Source organism: Tachypleus tridentatus, chromosome 13, assembly GCF_004210375.1.
Source record: "Tachypleus tridentatus isolate NWPU-2018 chromosome 13, ASM421037v1, whole genome shotgun sequence".
In the NCBI taxonomy this organism is placed as follows: Eukaryota; Metazoa; Arthropoda; class Merostomata; order Xiphosura; family Limulidae; genus Tachypleus; species Tachypleus tridentatus.
Window position 1 is genome coordinate 85,776,640 of NC_134837.1, and position 27,354 is coordinate 85,803,993.

The 27,354-nt window shown below is 34.5% G+C and overlaps 1 protein-coding gene and 1 long non-coding RNA gene across 2 annotated transcripts in view; one reads left to right on the plus strand and one right to left on the minus strand.

The window, feature by feature from the left end:
- Positions 1-1,017: 1,017 nt before the first annotated feature.
- LOC143236685 (uncharacterized) overlaps positions 1,018-27,354 on the minus strand; it is a 33,450-nt gene continuing 7,113 nt past the window's right edge. Inside the window, exon 2 of the mRNA XM_076475099.1 lies at positions 1,018-4,024. Within this exon, the coding sequence (XP_076331214.1) occupies positions 1,197-3,434 (2,238 nt within the window). The 5' untranslated portion in view covers positions 3,435-4,024 and the 3' untranslated portion in view covers positions 1,018-1,196. The remainder of the gene's footprint in view (positions 4,025-27,354) is intronic.
- LOC143236687 (uncharacterized) overlaps positions 26,371-27,354 on the plus strand; it is a 59,872-nt gene continuing 58,888 nt past the window's right edge. The window contains exon 1 of the long non-coding RNA XR_013019656.1: positions 26,371-26,595. This is a non-coding gene — a long non-coding RNA (uncharacterized LOC143236687). The remainder of the gene's footprint in view (positions 26,596-27,354) is intronic.

A 27,354-nucleotide genomic window follows, 5' to 3' on the forward strand; every position in this document is an offset into this window, starting at 1 on the left:
CCCTAATTTAGCAGAGTAAGACTAGAGGAAAGGCAACTAGTCATCACCATCCACTGTCAACTCTTAAGCTATTCTTTCACCAACGAATAGTGGGATTGACCATCACATTATATAGCCTCCACGGCTAATAGGGCGAGCAAGTTTGGTGTGACGGGGATTAGAACCCGCGACTCTCAGGTTATGAGTCGAATGCTTTAACCACCTGGCCATGTCGGGCCAAATCAGTTGTTACTGAGTAAAATTAAACATATTAGATTATGAATTAGAAAAGACACTTACCCTGATATCTAGTAATATTTTCTTGATCAAAGTTATACTGCAGTTGTACGCTTCGAGTTGGTGTCCACAGCCGATCAGCAGTTGTTTTAGATGTTTTACACACTGTCACATCGTTTTTTAAAATAACATTCCCTCTGAAACATAATACCACACATATTTAAATCTTTCTGATTAATACATTCATGATATTCTCTAGCTATTTATTCTTACACGTTATCTGACTAACCCTCAATAAAAATGGTGCAAAAGGATGTATATTAAAATTAGAGTTTGTGTTAAATATCTTATCTATTGTTTCATAATAAACTACTGTAAATTTTGAGATTAAATAATCCTATATATTTTTAATTTTAGATGAGTTTTATCCAAGAACTTACGGTTCTGTGCTTTTTTTTTTTTTTTTAGATCGTAACTGAAAATTTTTGAAATCGATCATTACACTCACCTTTGAGATTGCAAAATGGTTTTATTTTCAGTATTTGTAAAGTGGCGCCGCCGGGTGGATCTTTCTTTACCAACTAAATGCTTCAGATCCTCTGAATTTAGATTAGATGATTTGGTTTTTGCTATTTGACGAGCAGCCACGAGATTTGTGTTGATTTTGCTTTTTACCTCTTTTTTCTTTGGTTTGGACTTATCCTCATCTAAACTCGCTGCTATCTTCGTGGTCACTGCATCCCACCGATTCTTCTTTAATGTTCGAGATACTAATTTTTTTTCTTCATCTCCGTCTCCTCCTTTAGGTTTTTCAAATATTTCTTTAATTTTAGACTTGGCATTCTTCCTGGTATATTTCGTTTTTTTCTCACAATGAGTAATAGTTGTGTTGTTGTTACCATTTGACTTTTCTGATTTTTCCCATTTTCTGTTGGTTTTTGTTAGAATTTCGTGTTCGACATTTTTATTCGTTTTTGTAGTTAATGGCTCTGCTTCGGAATATATATTTTATCTTTTTCCTCAGCTGATGAAATCTTTTCATTTGCTGTGCTAACAACCATTTGAGGAAATTTGTCCGTTTTTGGCATGTCTTCAATTTCGTCAACATTTTCTTGCTTCAATATATTTTCATTTTCAACATGTTTTTTTTCCGTTTCTTCTGGAGAGCTGACAGAACAACTGTTAGAATTTGATATACTTTCCTCTGGCACTCTTGTCAACTTCGCTTCCCATTTGATATCCATTTTATCTGGAAATGGCACAGAAATGTCTTGATGTCCTTCAGTCTGAAATCGAATCTTGTCAGTACTTTTATGATGCTCGGGACAAACATCATCTTGTGTGAGTCTATAAAAGTCTTTGTAGTTTTGTCTGTACGACTTGGACTCTCCCGAATGTTCACTTTCGGATTCAGCAATTGATGTTCCAAGACCACCATCTGTAAATAAGTCTGAATCAGTCATGCTTCCTGTCTTCAGTTGTCGTTCGGATTCATGTCCATCAGAAGCCACACCGCTGTCTTGACTGTAAGTCGAGAACTTCATGCACGCTTCTTCTCCAGAAGAGGTTAAGGTACCTAATCCACTCTCTTCATTTTCCATCTCTTCATCGGCACGGAAAACTGCTTCTATAAGTTTACCTTCTTCTCCATCTTTCCTGACCTTTTTAGAATATTCTTCTTCTTTGCTAATCATCATATTTATTCTCATCAATTCCTGTTCTTTGCACCTAGTTTTTGATGGACTATATTTGGAATCAACAGGAAGCGAATATTTTTCTGATATTTTTGTTAATAAACAACTCTCGACATATTCTTGCTTTTCATCTTCCAGTACCATATTTTTCAGAGTCCCACCATGGTATTTTTCTTTTGGATTTATTATTTCATCATCCTTTGGTAGAATGTTATTAGTTAGATCTCCAGGTATTCCTGAAAGTGTCTTATCATTAACACATACATTATTGTCTTTATCTGTGTCAGGCTGTGCTGCAACTAAACTATTTACTTGCTGTTCTAAGTGTGTTTCAGAAGCTTTTCCCATTTTTATCTTCAAAAAATTACTATCTTCGACTATAGGGTCATTACTGTACCTTAAGTCCGAATAGATCTTAGTACTTTCATGGGTATTAGGAGCTATTGGTTTATCATAGTCAATCTGTTTTAAAAACGCATTATTCCGATAGACTGTTGTCCACTTGTTTGAAGACAAGACATCGTCAGCTACAAAGTTTACATGATCGCTGGATTTCCAACAGTTTTCAGCTTGCAGCCCAGACAATAAGTACGATATTTCACGCTCTTTAATAGAAGAACTTGCAAAAGAGACACTAGAAAAAGAAACATTGTGATGTCCAGGAGGAAGAATAGTGGATTTTGAGATATTTGAGGATGAATCGTGGCAAACTCTCTCAACTGGAGTGCTGTTTTGTGGCACGTATGAAGAAGCACATATGTGGTAAGGTCTGTGAGCAGGAATGTTACAATTATTGGTAGACAAAGAAGAATTCTGGAGAACTTCATCATCATACTCTACTGTTACATCCTCAACTATCTCAGAGTCAGGTAATTCGCTCACTTCATCACAAGAAAAAGTCTTGGGCAACGTAACTGCGTCTAAGTCAGATACTTTCGAGGTGTGTTGCTCACTGATTACTGTAAAATCTTTCATCTGATTTGGAGTCAAGATACCTAAACTATCTTCCTGATCAGCCCAAAACCCTCCATCAAAATCATCATTATCATCTTTCAGTATTCCACCAAGATCAAAGGACATTTGTTGTTGCTGAAGATCGTCAAGTGAGAGGTCCTGCTTAGAATCATCGTCACTGTCGAACGTTTCCGAATCAAACATATAATATGATTGTGACGACAAGGGATTTTCCACGTGATAATCAATATAGAACGAATCAATTTCGTAGTTCTGCTTGTCAGAAGGAATAATCTGGATGTCTTCATTTAATTTGCTGCAGTCGTTATCTTCTGAAGATGGAGTTACTTTCTCATTCGACTTCTGATCATTGTTGCCTTGTTCACTATCGTTGCGATTAAGAATATCGCTATCAGGACAATCCGTTAATAATCTACGATCATGCGCCCTCTCGTGTTTATTGAATGTTGTTGAAATTGAGTATTGAGGTATGGTTTCTTCGCTAAATTGACTAGATTTATCCTCAGATGACTTACAAATATTTACTGAAGAAGAAACATGTTGCATCATCACCGATAAATTGTTATGAATCTGAGAAGAATTGGTATTTGATGATTGGTTCCACGACCGCGCGAGATTTTGGGATTTGTCCGTAGTTGACGAGAATTTAAAATCACTTGACAGTTGCTCTGTTAAATAATATGGTCTGGAATGTTGGCTTTCTTCCACGTTTCTATAAGAAATCAAAGGATCTTTGAGTGAGAATACTGTTTCCACCTTTCGTATTGGAGCAAATATTCCAAAGTTCTGTTCACAGCTAAAGTATCTGGTGCCCTGTACCGAACCGTCGTTCTTTCCGATTGGTTCGTCCAGTTCTATACCACACCAACATCCCTCAGCAAACTGAACAGGTCCAAAATACCGAACTATTCCTTCTTTCACTCCTGCGACACGAGCCCTCTGGCCAATCAATCTGATCGGTCACGGTCACTAGAGAAGTCATCACGGAGGTCAGTAATTGACAAGAAGTTCGACGAGTTTTGCCAAGAGTGACAGTCATCCTTTGTTAGCGTCGAAAGTGATTTTGGTATAAAACTTTTGGGCTTTAAAGTTGTAGAATCCTGACTAGAAACATGGGCCAGCCGTTCTTTTTCTAAGTGCTGTTAAAGGAAAAACACACCAACATATAAATACAACCCTTGCCAAATATACGTTTATTTTTTGTCAGACCGTAAACCAAAACGTAGAAAAACAGTATTAAAAACTACCTATGAAGGAGACGACAAAATATTACACACCATAGGAAAATTCGCTAACATTTCCTGTCGTAAAATTAAAATATGTTTCTTTTAAAGTTATGAGTCTATATAGATTTGTAACTGAATAGAAAATACAAACTTTTCAGTAGCAGGAACACTGCTGAAGTAAGCTAGCTCTTTGTCCATTGACTCGTTGTGATAAAGTAACCTGCTTTATGCACGTGCTAGTGGTAGTCACTAGTGAGTACGTGTATTGTTTTTTTCCACGTTCTTGAGACACGCCTATCTGCTACATTAAGTATGCTATCATCAGCTTTGGGAAGCTGCCAACAATGTTACTGAGGCATGCAGGCTGCTAGTGTGGTATCTTAACAAAAATGTGAAGCAATGAAATAAGAAAATATAACATGGTTGTAGAAGCACGTTTTCATATTTTGATCTGGTACGAAGAGACTAAAAACCGTTGCTTAACCTGGATATTTACAGAAATATTAACCTTAGGATTCTGTACGTGATAACAATTTTTATCAAATGCTAAAACATTTGTCTTAAAAGTAAGAAGACGTATCAGTTCTAGTTGATATTTTCTACATAATAGATATTTCTAACTTTTCGATTTAATGGAAACATCATTTTTGCGCACGTTTTGTTTCAAATAAGGAAAGGGTTCAAAACATTAAGAACCAAATTACACGATTATGGTTCTTAAACTGACTTTGGACTTATATTGAAATACTTATGTTTATCTATCTTCTCTTAGAATGAAAGCCGAATATAACAATGTAATTTTGTTTATTTCGTGACCATTGTTAAATAATGGTATTTTGTTTGTTTGGAGAACTTTGTTAATCTAATTTTGTTTATTAGGAGAACTTTGTTAATGTAATTTTATTTATTAGGAGAAGTTAGTTAATGTAATTTTATTTATTAGGAGAACTTTGATAATGTAATTTTATTTATTAGGAGAACTTTGTTAATGTAATTTTATTTATTAGGAGAAGTTAGTTAATGTAATTTTATTTATTAGGAGAACTTTGTTAATGTAATTTTGTTTATTATGAGAACTTTGTTAGTGCAATTTTATTTATTAGGAGAACTTTGTTAATGTAATTTTATTTATTATGAGAACTTTGTTAATGTAATTCTGTTTATTAGGAGAACTTTGTTAATGTAATGTCATTTTACTTCTTCAGTGAATTTGTTAAAACTATGCAAATTTCGATCGAATTCTAGGTTTTAGCTGAAATCAATGAGACACAGTCTCTTCTTGTATAATAAACCTGTAGAACTCTGAAAGACTGTTGTGGAACGAAGTCAAGAAGGACAGTGTTTTCTAATCCTCTGGTACTAAGAATACCGTTCAACAACTGCTGTACATCTGGAGTGGAATATTTAGAAAGATAATTTGTATAGCGATAACCTCCACATTAATAAATAGTGTGCTGATATTCCTTGCATTAAAAATAACGTAGTCACAAGCTCCACTTAATAATAGTATAATGATAGCTTTTACATCAAAAAAATGGCATGGTTATAATCTTTACATTGCAAAACAGTAAAGTAATAACCTCCACACAAAAAAAGTGATTGTGTGACCTCCATGTTAAAAATAGCATTGTTATAGCTTCTGTATTACAAAACATTATAGTAAACATTAAGGATGAAGTGATGACACTGCTTGCATTAAAAATATATATTAATGATTTCCACATGAACTAAATTACTGATATGTTTAACACGCGACCATTTCTCCCTCTTCTCCCAGAAAAGAAGAAAGAAAGTCTTTAACGTCTAATAAATATTAATGTTTGTTTGTTTTTTGTTGTTGTTTTTAATTTCGCACAAAGCTACTCGAGGGCTATCTGTGCTAGCATCCCTAATTTAGTAGTGTAAAACTAGAGGGAAGGCAGCTAGTCATCACCACCCACCCACAACTCTTGGGCTACTCTTTTACCAACAAATAGTGGGATTGACTGTCACATTATAACGCCCCCAGGGCTGAAAGGGCGAGCATGTTTAGGGATGCGAACCCGCGACCCTCAGATTATGAGTCGCACGCCTTAACACGCTTGGCCATCCCGAGCCCAGTAAATGTTAATATATATTTATATATAAATATTGTTTCAAGTAAGTTACTAGTCGTTCTACAGATAAATTGAGAACATGGCCTTTAAACGGATATTTAACAAGACAAGAAGGTCGTAGTTTAAAAACCATAAAGTTTTGTGCGCGCTGTTAAACAACCACCTTAGTTCATGCTGTTAAAGTACAACTTTGTGTGCTGCTGTTAAACTATAACGTTATGTCACGCTTTTAAAGTACAACCTGTACCTTAGCGGTGATTTTACTATGCTAGAAAGTAGATTTCAATATCTGTAGTGGGCACAACACAGACAGCCCACTGTGTAGCTACAAAAACAACCTTACGTCACGCTCTTATACCATAACCTATGTTACTTTATTCAATTACAACTTTATGTCGTATTTTTGATAGATTTGATTAAAAGAAGTTTGGTAAATATTTCATGCTCAAATTAACTTAAAAATTGAGAAAAAAAGGAATTATAATAATTAAAATTTATTTATTCAGACATAACATGTTTCGGCAAATGTTGAAACATGTCAAGTATGGAGTAATAAATTTGAGCGGATTTAATTCATGTTACATAACGGTGTAGAGACTTTTCTCATATTATATTACCTGGATTTTTGACAAGAAACACACAATGTTGCTCTTCCATAACAAATTATATTGTTTTCCAATAATAAAAAAGGTTGAAAGATTTTATAGTTCTTAACTTATTGGAAATCCTAGACTTTTTTATTCTTAGAATCACAAATGCCCTCCAAAACATCGTTGACAATGAAAATGCCTCAACATGTCTTAAAAAAATGTGCCACTCAAAAAATTCCTTTAAGGAAAACCACGCTACTTTTTTAATAAGCAAATACATGACCAGAAGTATATTTAACTAAAAATTATAATTCCTCGCTTATCCACACGAAAATCTTCCATTTTAAATTTCTATAGGAAAAAGCAAATAAAAAAAATTTGACTATTAGACCAGTTCTACAAATAAAGTTATTTTTACATGGGATAAAAGCAATCTTATTTAATATATAAATCAGGTTTGAACAATACTTAATTGTGCAAAAGAAATCCAAAAGCTGTGTTATAGGTTATAAAAAAACTTGAAGAAGAAGCAATACAACACAGTTAAGACGAAGAATGTTGATCCCAACGTCACAGCTGTGCACTGTTTTTATATTTCTATACAACACAGTTAAGACGAAGAATGTTGATCCCAACGTCACAGCTGTGCACTGTTTTTATATTTCTATACAACACAGTTAAGACGAAGAATGTTGATCCCAACGTCACAGCTGTGCACTGTTTTTATATTTCTATACAACACAGTTAAGACGAAGAATGTTGATCCCAACGTCACAGCTGTGCACTGTTTTTATATTTCTATACAACACAGTTAAGACGAAGAATGTTGATCCCAACGTCACAGCTGTGCACTGTTTTTATATTTCTATACAACACAGTTAAGACGAAGAATGTTGATCCCAACGTCACAGCTGTGCACTGTTTTTATATTTCTATACAACACAGTTAAGACGAAGAATGTTGATCCCAACGTCACAGCTGTGCACTGTTTTTATATTTCTATTTAGAAAACCCGATAAGGATGACATCCAGTGTGTTGATCCCAACGTCACAGCTGTGCACTGTTTTTTATATTTCTATTTAGAAACCCGATAAGGATGACATCCAGTGTGTTGATCCTAACGTCACAGCTGTGCACTGTTTTTATATTTCTATTTAGAAAACCCGATAAGGATGACATCCAGTGTGTTGATCCCAACGTCACAGCTGTGCACTGTTTTTATATTTCTATTTAGAAAACCCGATAAGGATGACATCCAGTGTGTTGATCCTAACGTCACAGCTGTGCACTGTTTTTATATTTCTATTTAGAAAACCCGATAAGGATGACATCCAGTGTGTTGATCCTAACGTCACAGCTGTGCACTGTTTTTATATTTCTATTTAGAAAACCCGATAAGGATGACATCCAGTGTGTTGATCCCAACGTCACAGCTGTGCACTGTTTTTATATTTCTATTTAGAAAACCCGATAAGGATGACATCCAGTGTGTTGATCCCAACGTCACAGCTGTGCACTGTTTTTATATTTCTATACAACACAGTTAAGACGAAGAATGTTGATCCCAACGTCACAGCTGTGCACTGTTTTTATATTTCTATACAACACAGTTAAGACGAAGAATGTTGATCCCAACGTCACAGCTGTGCACTGTTTTTATATTTCTATACAACACAGTTAAGACGAAGAATGTTGATCCCAACGTCACAGCTGTGCACTGTTTTTATATTTCTATACAACACAGTTAAGACGAAGAATGTTGATCCCAACGTCACAGCTGTGCACTGTTTTTATATTTCTATACAACACAGTTAAGACGAAGAATGTTGATCCCAACGTCACAGCTGTGCACTGTTTTTATATTTCTATACAACACAGTTAAGACGAAGAATGTTGATCCCAACGTCACAGCTGTGCACTGTTTTTATATTTCTATACAACACAGTTAAGACGAAGAATGTTGATCCCAACGTCACAGCTGTGACGTTTTTATATTTCTATACAACACAGTTAAGACGAAGAATGTTGATCCCAACGTCACAGCTGTGCACTGTTTTATATTTCTATACAACACAGTTAAGACGAAGAATGTTGATCCCAACGTCACAGCTGTGCACTGTTTTTATATTTCTATACAACACAGTTAAGACGAAGAATGTTGATCCCAACGTCACAGCTGTGCACTGTTTTTATATTTCTATACAACACAGTTAAGACGAAGAATGTTGATCCCAACGTCACAGCTGTGCACTGTTTTTATATTTCTATTTAGAAAACCCGATAAGGATGACATCCAGTGTCATTTGTTTTTAAAATACTGATTAATTATTTTGTGGCTTGATTGTTATCCTACAATAGCGGATTTATTACTGAGATGTGTCAGAAATTATGAATATTTGAAAAATATAGTCACTCTTGGTTATTTAGAATTAAGCACAAAGCTACACACAGAGGGTTATCTGTGCTTTGCACACTATGGGTATCAAAACCTGATTTCTAGTTGTGCGAGTTCGCATATACATAAATTTAGTGACAATTAAATCAATGTTCCGGTATGATCAGGTGGTTAAGGCACTCGACTCGTAATACGAGGGTCGCGGGTTCGCAGCCTTTCAATCCCGCTATTCGTTGGTAAAAGAGTAGCCCAAGAGTTGGCGGCTGGTGGTGATGACTAGCTGCCTTCCCTCTAGTCTTACACTGCTAAATTAGGGACGGCTACCAGAGATAGCCCTCGAGTAGCTTTGCGCGAAATTCAAAACAAACCACACCAATTAAATCAACTGTAAAAGTATTTACAAATAAACATAAGGACATATTTAGCTATTCTGTATTTAAAAAAAAAAAAAAACATTTTCATTCACACCATTGTCATTCACACCATTGTATATAAAACATTTTCATTCACACCATTGTATATATTCCCGAAACTCCTTCACACAAAACACCACACTTTTAATTAGTGTAAAATTATACTTGGTGTACTTCTTCTTATATCTGTCGTTCCCCACACAACAACAGTCAAAGAAAGGAAACATCGGATCGTTCAATATAATTTACTGTCAAATGTTTTATGCAGAATTTACTGTGCCGTAAACAGTGAGAAAATGACTATGGAATGCATGTTCAAAGACATGTAAAAGTGTATTTCATCTTCTTGATATTGGATTATTAACTTGAAGAATGTAGACCTAGATTCTATCAGCAAATGTAAACCTGGCCCAGCAAATGAGTTTAATAATGTTTGTGCCGTTCACGTTGTTAAATCACAAGCACGCAGAAGGTAAGGAGAAATATATAGCTTTACTATTACTTCTCCTTCTATTACATCAGAACCACACGTGTAAAAAAAACACAAAAATTTTTAGGGAGTTTATTTTGCCATACTATTCCTTGAACAAGAAATAACAAGCTAAATGTAATGGTTGTACTTTATATCTTTATAAGATAATAATTGATCTGACGGTCCAATTATCAAAAGAAACATAATTGTCTAGTTATAACAAGACCTTCACATTTCTATGGTCATACTCCAAACTGGTTAGCATATTAAGTCCATATTTCTCGCATACATAGGCAGTCTTACCTACTGGGCAACTGCCCGGGGTCCCACATATTACACCAGGGATATAATTATCATCAAATCGAATACAAGTTATTTGGAAAAATAATTACTCTAGGTTAGGTTGACATTATATCGTTTACTTGTTTATTTCTGATTTTTGGAGCCTTCAATTATACTTTATTACCAATTCTAAACGAATGTAGACCAAGTTTATGTTTCTTTACCAGTTTTCAATAATGAAAACTTATCAATATTTTTATCTTGTTTTACTATCAGCATATTCTCATGATGAGCCTGTCTCGAATATAATTCTTCATGTATCAGTGATCTGAAATGAATTGATCACGACATAATCAAGTCGAATCCATGTTATTGATATGTTAAAGTTTTTCTTATCGAAAGGTATTGTGCTGTACTGTAGTATTTTAGAGAGTAGGTATCATTATTTTTAGAAATCCATTCTCGAAACTCTTTTAAGAGTTGTTTATAATATTAATTTCACGTGATGTCATGCTTTTGAAATTAAGTGGAAAGTTACGATCGATGCTTAAATCATATCTACCTTCAAAATCTTATGGAGTCGCACCTCGCGTATAAGATAAAGCGGGAGTCTAAAAGAATTATTTTGTGTTTTTTTTTCATCTCACGCAAAGCTACATGAGGACTATTAGCGCTATCAGTCCCTAATTTAGCAGTGTATGACTAGAGGGAAGGCAGCTAGTCATCACCACCCGCCGCCAACTCTAGGGTTACTCTTTTATCAACGAATAATAGGATTGACCGTCCCATTATAACGATCTCACGGCTGAGAGTGCGACAATATTTGGTGTGATGGGGATTAAAACCCGCAATCCTAAGGTTACGAGTCTTAACCACCTGGTCATGACAAGCCTTATCTAAATGAAAGAGCGTAAATAACAAGCGTTCAATTACTAGAGGAAAATCCAACCATTTGATATAGGTGAAGTACATGGTGTTTGGTGATATATTTGTTTTCATATTTTGCAGCATGTTTTTCTAGAGCTCGTATTTTTGCTATTTTCTTTGTCCATGGTCTATGACGGCCATCTTTTTACTCTCAATGTAGGTTATCTTATTAATTTCTGAATTTCATATTTACTCTAATTATTTTGAGGACCCGTCTTCATGTATTTTATATTTCATTACTAATTCTTGGTTTAACTAAATAATAAATGAAATAATCATAAAACATGAAAATAAGATAATATGTAATTGTTGTTTTGAATTAACCAAGCTACACAATAGGCTATCTGTGCTCTGCCAACCATGGGTATCGAAAGCCGCTTTATAGCGTTGTAAGTCCGCAGACATACCGTTGAGCCACTGAGGGGGCCAATATGTAATTACTAGTCCAATATATATACATATATATATACAGAAGTTAAGTGCTTTGTTTGAACATACGAATACATATTAAGATATATATATATATATTTGTCTACACCTTTGTATAAAGTACGTTCATTATGGTTGTATTTGTACAAATAAATCTGTAAGAGTTTGTGACCTTTAGTAAAAATAAATCCCAATTCTGCCTATAACAATTTTTCATTTTTATTAAACAGTTAACGATATGATTTTTAATTACACTTATGACGTGTTTGTTCCAGGACATAATATTAATGTGGGTGATCAATATGACTCTAGAAGAATAAACTTAACAACCCTTACGTGCTGTAAAAAATGTAAGTAGAGTTGGGTGGGTGTCAAGAAATCGTTTAAAAATAGTATATATTTATATGTAACCTTAGATAATTAGTTTCATCCTACTTGCCAGTGTCAAGACAGGGTACTTGATGCCAGTACACTGTTTTTTTGTTTATACGCATTGAAAGGCTGTTCCTCATTTTTTGATAACTTAGTTCTACTTCAATTATGTTCAGTTTTTGATGCCCGAAAAAATTTTTGGTCAAAAGCTAGAATTTGGATTAAAATATACTTGAGATGATAATTCATATCAAACTGTAATAACTAATGAATGTCTGACCCACAATTATATAAAAAAATCAGTTATTTACCTGCAAAACTACTCATACAATTTATAAAAACGTAATATTAAGTAGCGCGAATTAGGCTTAGCTCATCCTATGCCTACTTATTTGTCATTAATGTGCTTTGAAGTTTTCTCGACATTACCCTAATTTTTTAGATAAGGAATGTCATTCTTTATCAATTTACGTATAAATCACTAGAATTTTATGAACCTGAAGACTCACATTGTTTTTCCGAAAAACTAATGAACTAAAGAATATTTATCTTGAAATAGCTAATGAATTTAAACCACCAAATTTTAAAACCGTGAAGTTTATAATTACTCTCCAGGCAGATTAGAAACGATTTTTGCCAGTAATGTCCCACTTAGGGAATTTGCTGCTATTATTCCAAGGACAAACTTTTCATTGTAAATCCTTTGTATATACCATAGAAAGCTAAGTAAGCTTTTGTAAAATGATTTATAAGTTAATTTTTCTTTTGGGAATATTATATTACTGCCCTTACCAAGAAATATTCTCTTCCTCCATAATAAACAGATTGAACGAAACAGTGTGGCACATATGTTAATAAAGAATCACTACAAACGCCAGAATGTAATAACGAATCATAATTTACACTAAAATACAATAATTTGCTGCACACTTTAATTAGACTTTGTCGGTCCACATGAAATAATATCCGCAAATGCAAATATTCATGCCACGTGACTTTCTAGGTATAAGTGAAACCCTCAGCAAGCAGGTAAAACCTATTATTTAATTTAAATACTGCATATCTAAATACTAAAAATAAACGACCTTAGAACACCAAAATGTTTATATATTTTATTTTAGTGATCGCCCCTGAAGAAGCTGTTAAGCAAAAAGTTGAGTGTTTATTTAAACAAAAACAACATTTTGGCGTAATAAGGTCGTTTATTTCTAGTAATAGACGAGGCATGGCTAGGTGGTTAAAACACTCGACTCGTAATCCGAGGGGCGCGAGTTCGAATACCCGTCACACCAAACACGCTCGCCCTTTCAGCCATGGGGGCGTTATAATTTGACAATCAGTTCCAATATTCGTTGGTAAAAGAGTATCCCAAGAGTTGGCGGTCGGTGGTGATGACTAGTTGCCTTCCCTCTAGTCTTGCACTGCTAAATTAGGGACGACTAGCGCACATAGCCCTCGAGTAGCTTTGCGCGAAATTGTAAAAACAAACAATTCTAGTATTAAACATTTAAAACTAGACCAACCACAGAAAAGGCTACGATTAGCTGTGTGATGTAAGATGTAATATGAGTTCGAATGAGAAATGGAATTCTAAATAGCGATTTAAGGAACATTTTACGATTTCTGTAGTTAAACTGTTCCTAAGTAGTCTCCTTCAATGAAAAAAAATTATTAAACAATATTATTTCAAAAATAAAGTGCGGTAAAAAGTTGAAGGTGAAATATTATCCCAAATATCAACAAGGTAAAAAAAATGTTCAAAGGAAGTCGCATCACACAAACCAAGCTATATGTTCATAGGAAGTCGCATCACACAAACCAAGCTTTATGTTCATAGGAAGTCGCATCACACAAACCAAGCTATATGTTCATAGGAAGTCGCATCACACAAACCAAGCTTTATGTTCATAGGAACTCGCATCACACAAACCAAGCTTTATGTTCATAGGAAGTCGCATCACACAAACCAAGCTTTAATTACATTCTGCAGTTCTTAAGTGAATTGCTGTGATACAAACCTAAGCATAGTCACCTTTTACGTTTACGAAACTAATTTTAGATGATACGCAGCTAACTATTTTGAGTAAGGAATGTACTATTTGCTGGTTTTTATTTTTCCACAAAACTACACAAGGGCTATCTGCGCTAGTCGTCCTTAATTTAGCAGTGTAAGACTAGAGGGAAGGCAGCTATTCGTCACCACCCACCGCCAACTCTTGGGCTACTCTCTTACCAACGAATAGTGGGATTGACTGTCACATTATAACGCCCCCACGGCTGAAAGAGCAAGCATGTTTGGTGGGACTGGGATTCGAATCTGCGACCCTCGGATTACGAGTCGAACGCCTTAACCCTCCTCGCCATGCCGGGCTCTGCGATTTTATTCCTTCTGTATTACTTAAATAAGTACTGTTGCAATAAAGATGCTAATTTGGCTGCAAATGTTTTGTGGGCCTCTGCAAATGTAACGTAGCTCAAACTGCAATCACTTTTAACATGGAATTTCAAGGTTATACTGGGTGCCCATACGTAGTTCGTAGTCTGGCTGATGCAATACATCAGGTGCTACTAATATCCTCTCAAAATAACTTGAGAATTTACTGTTTTTCTGTCATGATAAAATTTAAATTGCGAACAAAAACTATACACCCTGTATGCTATGTTTAACAACCATGGGAAAGAGAGTGTAAAAAGAACATTTCCACACCTTGAATAATATTTATGTTTTAAAACAATATGTTAGGTAACGTTACAGGGTAATTTCAAACTCAAATGTTCATTACCAAACCCTCAGTAAAAATACAAAAAATTAATACAGTAATTTTCGTGGCCCGGCATGACCAAGCGTGTTAAGGCGTTCGACTCGAATTCGAGGGTCGCTGGTTCAAATCCAGGTCGCATCAAACATGCTAGCCCTTTCAGTCGTGGGGGCGTTATAATGTGACGGTCAATCCCACTATTCGTTGGTAAAAGAGTAACTCAAGAGTTGGCGGTGGATGGTGATGACTAGTTGCCTTCCCTCTAGTTTTGCACTGCTAAATTAGGGACGGGTAGCGCAGATAGCCCTCGAATAGCTTTGCGCGAAATTCAAAACAAACAAACAAACAAACAGTAATCTTCTTCCAACAGTTTGTAAAATTAGAGATAACGTTATAGAGCTTGATTAGCGTTAAATTTACACGTTTAATAAACATTATTTAACATGCGTTAAGATAGAAGTAAAATTAAGTAGGAAATAACAATAACTTGTTAAAATGAAAGTGAAGTATTGGATTTGAATTTCGTGCTGTCCCTAATTTTGCAGTGTAACACTAGAGGGAAGGCAGCTAGTCATCACCACCCACTGCCAACTCTTGGGCTACTCTTTTATCAACAAATAGTGGGATTGACTGAACTTTATAACGCTCCCCACTGCTGAAAGGGCGAGAATTTTAGTGTGACGGGGATTCGAACCTGCGACACACAGATTACGAGTATGGTCATGCCGGGCCGAAAGTGAAGAATAATTCTATAACTAAATATTGTTTGGTTTTAAATGTACTACTTGAAAAGCTTAAATTGTAAATAAAATAAAAATGGAAAATATAATTTCTATTTATCCGGAAATATATAAACTAAATACGTCAGTATTAATATACAACATTTAATATAGATAGAATATAAAAAACACACATACTTTTTTAAAAGACATTGAAGATTTCTTTCATTAGTTTTTAAAGTATTAAGTGCTGAGTGAAAGATTAAAACCGTATTTGAGAAAGAAAACAAACAACTTCAGAAATAAAAAAAGAATATAATACTGTTTACAACAGTAACGTTGTAAACAACAGTACAACAGTATTATAGAACAGCAATCATTGAAAGGTGAATTGTTGAACAAACTGTTATTTAAAAGTGTAATTTGTAACATGTGGCTTTCAATTACCCTCGAAAGAGGTGTACGTAAAATGTAGATATTATGGGTCTATTATTCTTCTACTGTATAAAAACGAGCTGTTTCAAAGTACATTCACGCGTTATTCGATCAGTCAGACATACAGACACATTTGGTTTGTTTTGAATTTCGCGCAAAGCTACACGATGGCTTTCTGCGCGAGCCGTACCTGATTTAGCAGTATAAAACTAAAGGCAACTAGTCTTGGGCTACTCTTTTACCAACGAATAGTTGGATTGATCGTCACATTATAACGCCCCCACACTTGAAAGGACAAACATCTTTGGTGTGACGGAGATTCGAACCCCTGACCAGGAGTCGAGTGCCTTAACCACCTGGCCATACCGGCCCCAGAGAGAAGGCAGCTATTACTTATATTATTTGTAACGCTTGTTATGTGTGTGCTACTTGTGTGTTTTTGTTGTTCTCTTATTAACTTGCCCCCCAGTGGCTCAGCAGTATGTCTGCGGACTTATACCTCTAAAAACCGGGTTTCGATACCTGTGGTGGGCACGGCACAGATAGCCTATTGTGTAGCTTTGTGCTTAATTAAAAAACAACAACTTATTTACTTTATACAAGATATTAAACTAGATAAAAGGTAATGTGACGTCACAAGTAGGATAGCTAGTTTTAACTACTTAACTCAGGCATTTGATAATTTTGAAATAACAGGAAAATAAATGTCATAATTTAAAAACAACAACTGCTTTTTTGTGTAAAAGAAAAATGTTTCATAAAGAGAATACAATGGATAGTCTTTTCTCACTGGAAACCCACGTGGACCATTTAGGACAAGAGTATTATGAATTATTTGTTGTCTGAAAACGATAATTCATCACACTAGATTGAAGTTAAACGTTATTTTAATTTTTTTTATAAAAACTGTTATAAGTAGAATTTCACATACAATGTTTAACGTGTGATAATTTTTAGTATTAAGCAAAAAGTCCGGTACGGTAGGGATAAAATATAGTTGAAAATGTATTTATTTTTTAACTGGAAACTGTACTAATTCAGTAACTTAAAATGTAATTAAAATTTTATTTAACGTAATATTACACCTATTATCAATTAATGGATCAATTTTATCAACGGTTTATGTAAGTAACATTTCCACTAAACCTTTTTATGTTTCTACACAGCCCGCCTATACACCTAGTCTACAGTTGTGTACAGCATGGAAAGTGTTCTTAAAATGATTTTATTAATCGTAAACCCGTAATACTCCGATAGAAAGAAAAACGTGTACACACATTTATTGTCCAGTTACAATGTTTCGTTAACTTTCCTATTCGGAGAATTACACTATGTAACAAAACTTTTACTTTTTCTCGTGTCTGGACGGAAAGTGTTATTTCCCAATTGCTTATGCCTAAAGTAAATGGAAAAGACCTATTTTTCTCTTCAAACTTTGCTTTTGTGACCTGGGAGCGTATAACGAAAACATGATGGGAGACTATATTTGGGGGGCTGATACGTGAAAGTGATTTACATTACAGTCGCAAATCTCGAAAAACTACTCACTTCTAAACATTTTTGTATAACTTTAATATAAATACATGTAAATCTTGATTCATATGTTGTTTTATTCAGACCTTATGTAAATGAAAATGTTTAAATTTGCCCGTTTTTATATAGAAAATAGGTTAATTTCTAAACTTCATTATGCAGGTCACAAAAGCAAAGATTGAAAGGAATAATGGCCATTTTATGTAATTCTACAACATAAGCAATTAAGAAATAACACATACTATCCAGGAACAAAATTTGTGTTATATAGTGTTATATTTGTTATCGTCTTGAGTATACAGTGTTTAGCTGATCATTGCTTATAAACAAATCTGATACTGAGTCAATTGTAATAAAATAGTTTAAGTACGCCTTAAACTTTTATAAATTTTCAAACGTTGTATCTTATAAGATTGAGTTTAGTGCAGTTTCCTTGTATAGAGAGATGTGCTATAATAAAAATATTGAACACATATATCTTACAACTTTATTCTTTTCTTATTTTTACCTTAAGTCACATTAAAAAAAGATAAAATTTAGATCACATTCTCTTATTCTTTTCATAGATTTTTTCAGAATTGTCTCTAACGAAGATTTTTGACTGAAAGTAACAGAACAAATACCAACTGACCCTTGTAATGAAAACAATGGGAACACCAGGTTTCAATGAGACCTCTGAATGATTTCATGCCCGTTCCTTAAGTTAACTACTTTATATTATTCACAAACAGATCGGAAATCAAATCATAAAACAGGCGTAAAACATTTTATTTAAAGTAGTGTTAGATCCTATGCATTCCTCTCAGGTTTTATATGTCCATCAGAATTTACATAATTAATTCTAAATGGGGAATATTTCTTATTTTCGGCTGTTCATTATTATTTTTTGGGTCTCATTCATTGCAGAAAAGCGATAGAAGGTATTCTGACTATTGTATTATTGTACCCAAAAGTCACATTATTACAAAACATTTTTAGAGTTTCTCTTTCTTTTACAAAACTGTTTAGACCTAAGTTTTGTGTTCTACTTTTGTCCATAATTACAGATTCTTGTTTCTTTATATTTTCTATGTTTTATAGCTAAAGACAACATTACTAGTTTTAAAGTGTTCGTATTTTCAGTGGTAATCATTTGATATTAGTCTAATTCAGGAGCTACCAAAGCAACAAATGAGCCCATAAAGTTACAAGTGTTCTTAGCTGAAGGACTGCTAGCAGATTGCCTTCCAAATGAGAAGTTGAATTCGAAAGAAGACATTATCTCACAAGTAATTTAAAACTATAATTCTTAGAATAAGAATCATTAGTCGATATATTTTCTTGCCTAGGCAACTTATTATTTGAAATGCTACATGCTGAGTTCCAGACTTTATTACTGTGGTTTACGTGTGTTTAAAACTCGTAGACGTTCGAAAATCTCGCCTTAAAGTATATAAACTAATGCGCAGAAATAAGGTTATTGTTTGTCACATATAGTCAGTATACTATAATCCTTGGAACCTGTAATTATGGTTAACACTTATTAATCGGAAAACTACAGAATTTGACAATGAACGTTTATAGATTTCGAACATTACAAACCGATCAACTTCAGTGAATTAATTTCGAACGTCAGTATTTCTACGATAACATTAAATACCTTCATCGGTAAGAAGTCAGACAATCAAACTAGCTAGCTTAAGCGAGGCCTAACAATATCAACTGAGAATTAATTTGCTGGTCGTGGACCGGGATCGTCGATAAAACATTCAGATTTAGACCAGATAAAAGACTTGATATTGTCTGTTAAGTTAATAAAACTCTTGAATATAAACCAATATTTGTAATAACTGTTAATATAAATTGTAGTTTTGTTGAAATATATTTTTGTTTAAAAAGAAAATTATGTGTATCAGTCTTGTTGTGAAATATTATAGATTTGTTACATATCGATTGAAATATCATAGATTTGTTACATATCGATTGAAATATCATAGATTTGTTACATATCGATTGAAATATCATATGTTTGTTACATATCGATACTTAATTAACTTCTAAATTGAAATTCAAATTCGAGGCTATTTGAAATCGAAATACGTAAAGTACTTAACAAAATAAATCAGAGACGCATCCAAGATAAAGTATAATACGTAATAATATAAAACCTAAAAATTATACGTAGTTTCTTTCAACACAAAAATTGATACTCTGGAATTTTTAACTAAAAATAAACCTGATAATTTTAACTCTGATATCGTTTGTATCTCTAGAAACAACATTCTGTTATGATATATTACTTCTAAACCTAGAAAAACATTACCCTAATGCCTTTAATTATAGTTATATACACAAATATCTTTCACTTTTAAAATGCTTTTTAATCTAGGAATAACACTGACATTTTAATGCCCAAAATAATGTTTTAATGCTTTAAACCATAGAAGTGGTGTCCCAGTGTCTTTAATGTTTATAAATGTTTGCATTCTCAAAATTCTTACCACATATTACAATATAATGATATTCATGTCCTTTAAAGAGATTCTCTGACATATATTGAACCTTAAAAGCAATACTATAGTTTTTTCCTTTCAACCGATGATGCACAATAACTTTATGTACATTTTTTTTTTTTACAAATTGTTTTGAAACGTTACAAAATAATAACAACAAATGCCAAAACTTACGGATAGCTAGTTTTGAGTGTAACTAAACTATAATTATGTTACATTATTATCGTTAGCCTTACCTGCGATGTCTCATAAAACTCAACGCAATCGCTCGTAAGTTTAGCACACAGTAACAGAATAACGACTGCACTTGAGTGTTACTTGTCTAGTGTTAACGAAACACACACTTTTTTTCTTGGGTGGAAGGTGGTTGTTTGTCTCAGGCTCACAGTGACTGTAAAGATTGTTGTTGTTTTTAAAGCAATAAATAGGCGTCTTTAATTAATGGTTGAAAAAGCCAGTGTGTGTTTGTCGTAGTGAACAAGACCCACTTCATAAAATAAACATTTTCAATGTTGTATTTCGTCGTGACATTTTTCACGCATTAGCTCACTTTGTGATGTCACGAAACGAGTGCTCGTGCTTGTCGTTGTTATATGTGTACTTCCTAATTTCTTCTTCCTTGGAAAGAACACAACATCAACTTTTTCGAAATGCACGAATCCGCTATAAAAGGTTTCACATTTAGTGATTCAGGATCTACAAAGAATGTACTGAAGGCGTGATAAATTCAAGCATCTACGGTATATGAATTTTAATTATGCTAATTACGAATGATCCACATTTTGTTTTGTTATACTATACCTTTATGAAATGCAGAGACGTAACTAGTGCTCAATTAAAACAAACCAGACCCCTGTTTGCTTTCCCTCGTTGTATAATAGGGGCTTGAATGATCCCGCCGGATCACCTTTTTTTTAATTTTTAAGTTGACTAGGCGCTTAGGCTTAAATACCTCATGATGAAATAATCATTTTTTGTTTTCTTCTAAAGTAACTTTGGTTCTCAAAATGGGAGGCGCAACAAGGCTGGTTTCCTTTAAAGAAACTGATATACAACGTTGCTATGTAAACGAAAAAGTGCAAGGTCTTGCTCATCTCTCCCACCCCGCTATTACAGCGGTAAGTCTACGGATTTATAACACTAAAATCAGGGGTTCGATTTCCCTTGGTGGGCTCAGCAGATAGTTTGATGTGGCTTTGCTATAAAACACACACTCATCTCTTAAAACAGTTATGACTGATGCATAACTTCGTACTTACCTTGGCAACTAATTTTAACTTCGTTAAAAAATAGAAGGTTCCGCTGATAATTTTGTTGCGTGAGAAGTAATACACATAAAAAAATATTTCTTGCTACGTACAGACTCACAATGGTTAATAAAATAGTTCAAAATGATCAAAACGACAAAATTTTGAAGCAAGTGAAAAGTAATAACAAATAAACACGAGACTTTTTCTTTCCAAAATAAATTATGCACTGACATAAGATGAAACAATATTTTTTCATCTGTATAGACATTACCTACAGCTATATAACTGCTTTAATGACTATCACGTTCACAAGTAAACAATGTGATTCTAAATTCCTGTTTACTTCCTTATGTTGTGAAAGTTCTTTCCAAGTGTAATATAAAGCGAATGTAATCACTTTATATGATTTCTCTTTCAACGGAAATACCACAGCAAGATGAATTTCTTCGGAAGTTTAGTTTAGCCCAAGAGTTGGCGGTGGGTGCTAATGACTAGCTGCCTTCCCTCTAATCTTACATTGCTAAATTAGGGAAAGCTGTTGCAGGTGGTTCTCAGATTATGAGTCGAGTATCTTAACCACCTGGCCATGCCGGGCTCGTTTTGTGAATAAATAGGCAGATTAACAATTTATACGTCCTGAGAGCCCGGCATGGTCAGGTGGTTAAGGTACTGAGGGTCGCAGATTAGAATTCCTGTTACACCAAACATGCTCGCCCTTTCAGTAGTGGGGACTATTATAATGTGGCGGTCAATCCCAATATTCGTCGGTAAAACAGTAGCCCAAGAATTGGCGGTCGGTGGTAGCTCTCGTGTAGCTTTGCGCGAAATTCAAAAACAATCAAACAAACAATACAAACCCTAAGAACGCTATTGTCCGATAATAATATACTGCAGTTTTTCAAGCATCATTGAATGTTCGCGTACGTTAATAAATTACTTTTATCTATTTAAATGTTAAAACTTTCAATTACTCATATTAAAAAAATAGTTAAATCAACAAAATAGCTGCTTCTCAGAATTGTCACTTATGATAACTTTCAGTATTTTCAAAGCACTAGAGACAAGGTTAAGGCTCAAAAGCTTCTTTCACTTTAACAAAGGAGTCTATGGAAATGTATTTTATATTATCAAGCAATCATTAAGATCTTCATAAGTGACAATAGAGGTGACTACTTTAAATCATAGGAAGTTATTCGACAGAAATGTAAAAATAAATAAAAGATCTTTGGACATATTAAAGGTTTATTTCTAGAAAATCAAACATATATTTAAAACTCGAAAGTTATATACTCTTCAAAAAAAAAAAAAACGTAAAAGGCAAAATTTGAGACAAATTGTTAACAAGTTTATTCCGGGTAGTTCTGTATGACATGTGTGAAACTTTCCACATTCACTGCTGAACATCCAAAATCTGCAAAGGCGAAGTCCACGCTCACTAGTTGAAGTTTAACGTCACTCAACGTCAATAACGAGTACGCCCCCCGTGAGCATCAATAACTGCTTGTCATCTCCTGCCCATGGAAGCGATGAGATGACGAATCACATCCTGTGGAATGGCTGTCCACTCAGCCTGCAAAGCTGCTGCCAGCTGAGGTAGAGTCTGCGGTTGAGGTTGTCGCCGTCGCAGACGTCGGTCCAACTCGTCCCAAAGATGTTCGATGGGGTTTTAATCTGGTGATCTGGAGGGCCAGGGAAGAACGTTGATGTTGTGGTGTCTCAAGAAGACAGTGGTGAGTCGGGCTGTGTAAAGTCGGGCGTTGTCATGTTGAAAAACGTCGTTGACGTTTACCATGATGGGTTGCACATGGGGCCTAAGAATCTCGTCGACGTATCGTTGAGTCGTAAGATTCCCTTGAATGTGCAAAAGGTCTATTCTGGCATCGTAGGCGATGGCAGCCCACATCATGACGCTGCCACCACCAAATCTGTCAACTTCCTGCACACAGTTTGCTGCAAAACGTTCACCTCGGCGACGGTAAACACGGGTCCTTCCATCCTGCCTACGAAGCATAAAACGTGATTCATCGCTGAACCAAACATGCCCCCATCGTCGATGAGGCCATACCCGATGTGCCCGAGTCCACTGCAGCCGTGCTTGACGATGTTGCTGGGTGAGGATGACGCCTCTGACTGGACGTCGAGGTCGGATTCCTGCATCTCGTAGACGGTTGCGTACGGTCTGATCGGAAATCCTACGCAGCTCTGGTATGGTTGAGGCAGTAGACGTCGCAGTGGTGGTCCTATCCCGAAGGTGACGTAACCGGATGTAGCGATCTTGTGCGGGTGTGGTCACACGAGGTCTGCCAGATCGTGGACGGTCACGAGTTGATCCATGTTGTTGGTGACGATTCCATAGCCTTGTGATGGTGCTTGGGTGGACATTCACAGCTCTGACAACATCTGATCGAGATTCGCCTGCTTCCAAGCGACCAATGGCGTTGTTGCGTTGTGCTTCAGTCAGTCTTGGCGTAACTGTATTGCGTGTCGGTGGCTTAACACTGAGCTATGGAAACCGAGAACCCGTCACTTTTATAGGGATTTTGCACATGTTGCACTTGCAGAACATGCAGATCTCTCAAACAAATTTATTGGACACGAATGAGGATTGGCGAAAAATCCGATGTCTTCCTCCGTTTTCAAAGTGCACAACTTTTATTGTCATTTTGGTCTGACAATCAGTGCCTTAACACGTGTAACATTACATACTCTGAGCTTGTAACGTTATTACATATATTTCTCTTTAAAAAAATATCCCTTTTGCGTTTCTTTTTTTGAAGAGTATATTTCTAAAAGATGTCAAACATATACGTAAAAACTGATTTTTTTTCAAATCCCATAACAATTCCAATCACAATTACACTAATTACATGACATATTCACAGTGGTTTATTTAACTTATTATATCGGCCCGGCATGGGTTAAGACGTGCGACTCGTAATCTGAAGGTCGCGGGTTCGCATCCCCGCTGCACCAAACATGCCCGCCTTTTCAGCCGTGGGGGCGTTATAATGTGACGGTTAATCCCACTATTCATTGGTAAAAGAGTAGCCCAAGAGATGGCGGTGGGTGGTGATGACTAGCTGCTTTCCCTCTACTCTTACACTACTAAATTAGGGACGGCAAGCGCAGATAGCCCTCAAGAAGTTTTGCGCGAAATTCAAAAAACAAACTTATTACAAGCCTCTCAGTAGCACAGTGGAATGTCTTCAGACTTACAACGCAGTTTTCGATATGCGTGGTTGACATATAACATATAGCCCATTGCGTAGTTTTGTGTTTACATAAAACATATAACCCATTGTGTAGCTTTGTGTTTAAGTTCAACCAAACATTTCCCCACTGGTGCAACTGGAAATATATTTATTTATATTAAAAGCACTGCTTGTTTCAAACTCAGTATAATTCATGCATACTATTACTTATTAAGTATACAAATCATAACCAGCTCTATATAAATAAACATTATAGCTTCTTGTTGTCTCTGTAAACTTAAGTTAAAATAAGTTTTGTAGTAGCAAAATATGGGTGTTATATAAACATATTTCACAATGAAAATATTGTACTATTTCTTTTTAGTTCAAAAATTAAAAGTTCCAAATAACATTTGGCAAAGTTTTAAATTAATTATGCGAAATTTAAACACATTACAGACTTATAGTTAATGATACTGAAGTTTTATGATCGGTATGCATTACGAATATACATAATAATTTTACTATAGTCATGAAAATCTTATACATTTTTAAACTATAAATGTTTGTGAGGTTACTTTATAAATCTGTCATATTAAAATAGCTTTTTAAAATATACAATAAGAGTTTAAATTTTCACCTTCTCAAAACAAGGTTTTTCCTTGAAATATCTGACAAATTTAAAAATATATTAGAAGTATTAGCAAATGATTATGTTTTACGTTTAGATGAAAATAAATGTATATAAATTTTGTTTGTATAAAATATCAATTTGCTTTCGTCGTCTGTTTTACTTTTATACAGATGAGAGATATTGTAATAATATAAAGAACTAAACTAGGAATACATGAACATTTGTGAATCATCTTTTAAGAAAACTGAAAACTAACTATAATATCATTTATGGCACGAAATATTGTAAAGTACAGTAGTTAAACGGATAACCTGGTTGAACTGTTTATTCCGTAATAACCAGAGTCACAAGTCTGTATGCATTATAATTATAGTTTAAATGTCGTTTTCAAAATTGTGTTTTGTTTCAGTGCCCTCAAATGATTGCTTTTTACCAACATCACTATAAGTATTATATGTGTAATTTATTCGCTCAGCTTTGAGTAACTGAATTTCCCAAAGGAAAGTAATATTACCCTGGGAGACTTTAGTTAAATTGTTACGATTCCATTCTTTGCTTCTAACTTTCAAAAATAAAAAGAAGGTTGAATACTCATTCCAAGTTTAAAATATTTGATCGTTTGTAAAAATTATAAAAATCTTCAGGTTGGTTTATTACTAGAAGCTGTAATGCATCTCTTATTTTAAATATATATTTTTTCTAGTTAAGCTGTTCATAGACTCTTCGTGGCTCAGTGAAAAGAATGAGGAATTATAACGCTCAAATATGGGGGTTCGATACCTGAGATGGATACACTACAAATATCCACTTGCGAGATTTGGGCTTTACATTAAATAAAAATTATTTACTTTGCTACATGAATTCAAATAAGGTTTAGCTAAATAAACAAATAGAAATAAATATCAGCATAAAAAGTCTTTATTATTATTTAAAAATAGAATTATTTTATTTTACCCTGATATTTTGACTTTCAGAACTTTACAAATACGTTTTATTACACGGTTTTTACAGCTTCGTATGAAAATAATAAAAATAATCCCTGTGTAATTAAATAAAATAAATCGAGTTTATTTTTCAGGTTTAAAACGAATTTGAGCTCAATCTGACAACATTACCAGGATGCTTTGCGAAGATTATAATTACCATACTGGAACACAGTAAAAATGCTAGTTCATGGACATAGAAGTATAATACAAACTAGACTAAACATGATTTCCACACGACCACACACACATACATGCCAACCAGGCAGTAATGATGATAAAGCGATTCAGTTTGTAGCCAGAGAAAGTGTACAATACACGTTTATTAAGAGAGTATTTTCACTGTAAAGGAAGTCCATAGGTTAGTTTAGTTATTCATGGACATCCAATCTTTTACCAACATTACCCAGCAAACCACATGAATGCGAGCGGAAGTCACCAGAACAATATGAGAGAACAGGCGAAAACCCGTTGAAAACTTTGAGAAAAATCATATTAGATTTTTGTGTGGGTATGTATAATACAATGTGCCAGTTTAATATATATATATTTATAGTCTATTAATAGCTATCTTTTACTTAGACTACTTACTTATCTAAATCTACAAAATATTTTCTCAAATCTCTTTCATTCATTTTAAACAAAAGACAATTTTAATACATATATTTGAGCTGGCTATATAGTTTTGTTTTTACTAGTAAGCAAATAGCAATAGAGCTTGTAGACAATAGCTTCTTCTAAGTTAACTGGTAACAACACCAAGTAATTGTGTCAACACTTACAGTGTAATAAGATATCCACCAGCATGGAAGAGTAGATTAGAATAGAACACATTGTTATTGTTATCATTAGAATAGAGAACATTGTTATTATTATCTGAAATGAAAACAATAATCCTAACAGATGCTATATTTTAGTAAGACTGAAGGCATAAATATTATAACAAACAGTAAGAAAATGTCAGCAATTGATAATACAGGGTGAAAATTAGGAAGGTTTGTTTGTTTGTTTTGAATTTCGCACAAAGCTACTCGAGGGCTATCTGTGCTAGCCGTCCCTAATTTAGCAGTGTAAGACTAGAGGGAAGGCAGCTAGTCATCACCACCCACCGCCAACTCTTGGGCTACTTTTTTTACCAACGAATAGTGGGATTAACCGTGACATTATAACGCCCCCCACGGCTGAAAGGGCGAGCATGTTTGGCGCGACAGGGATGAGAACCCGCGACCCTCAGATCACGAGTCGCACGCCTTAACGCGCTTGGCCATGC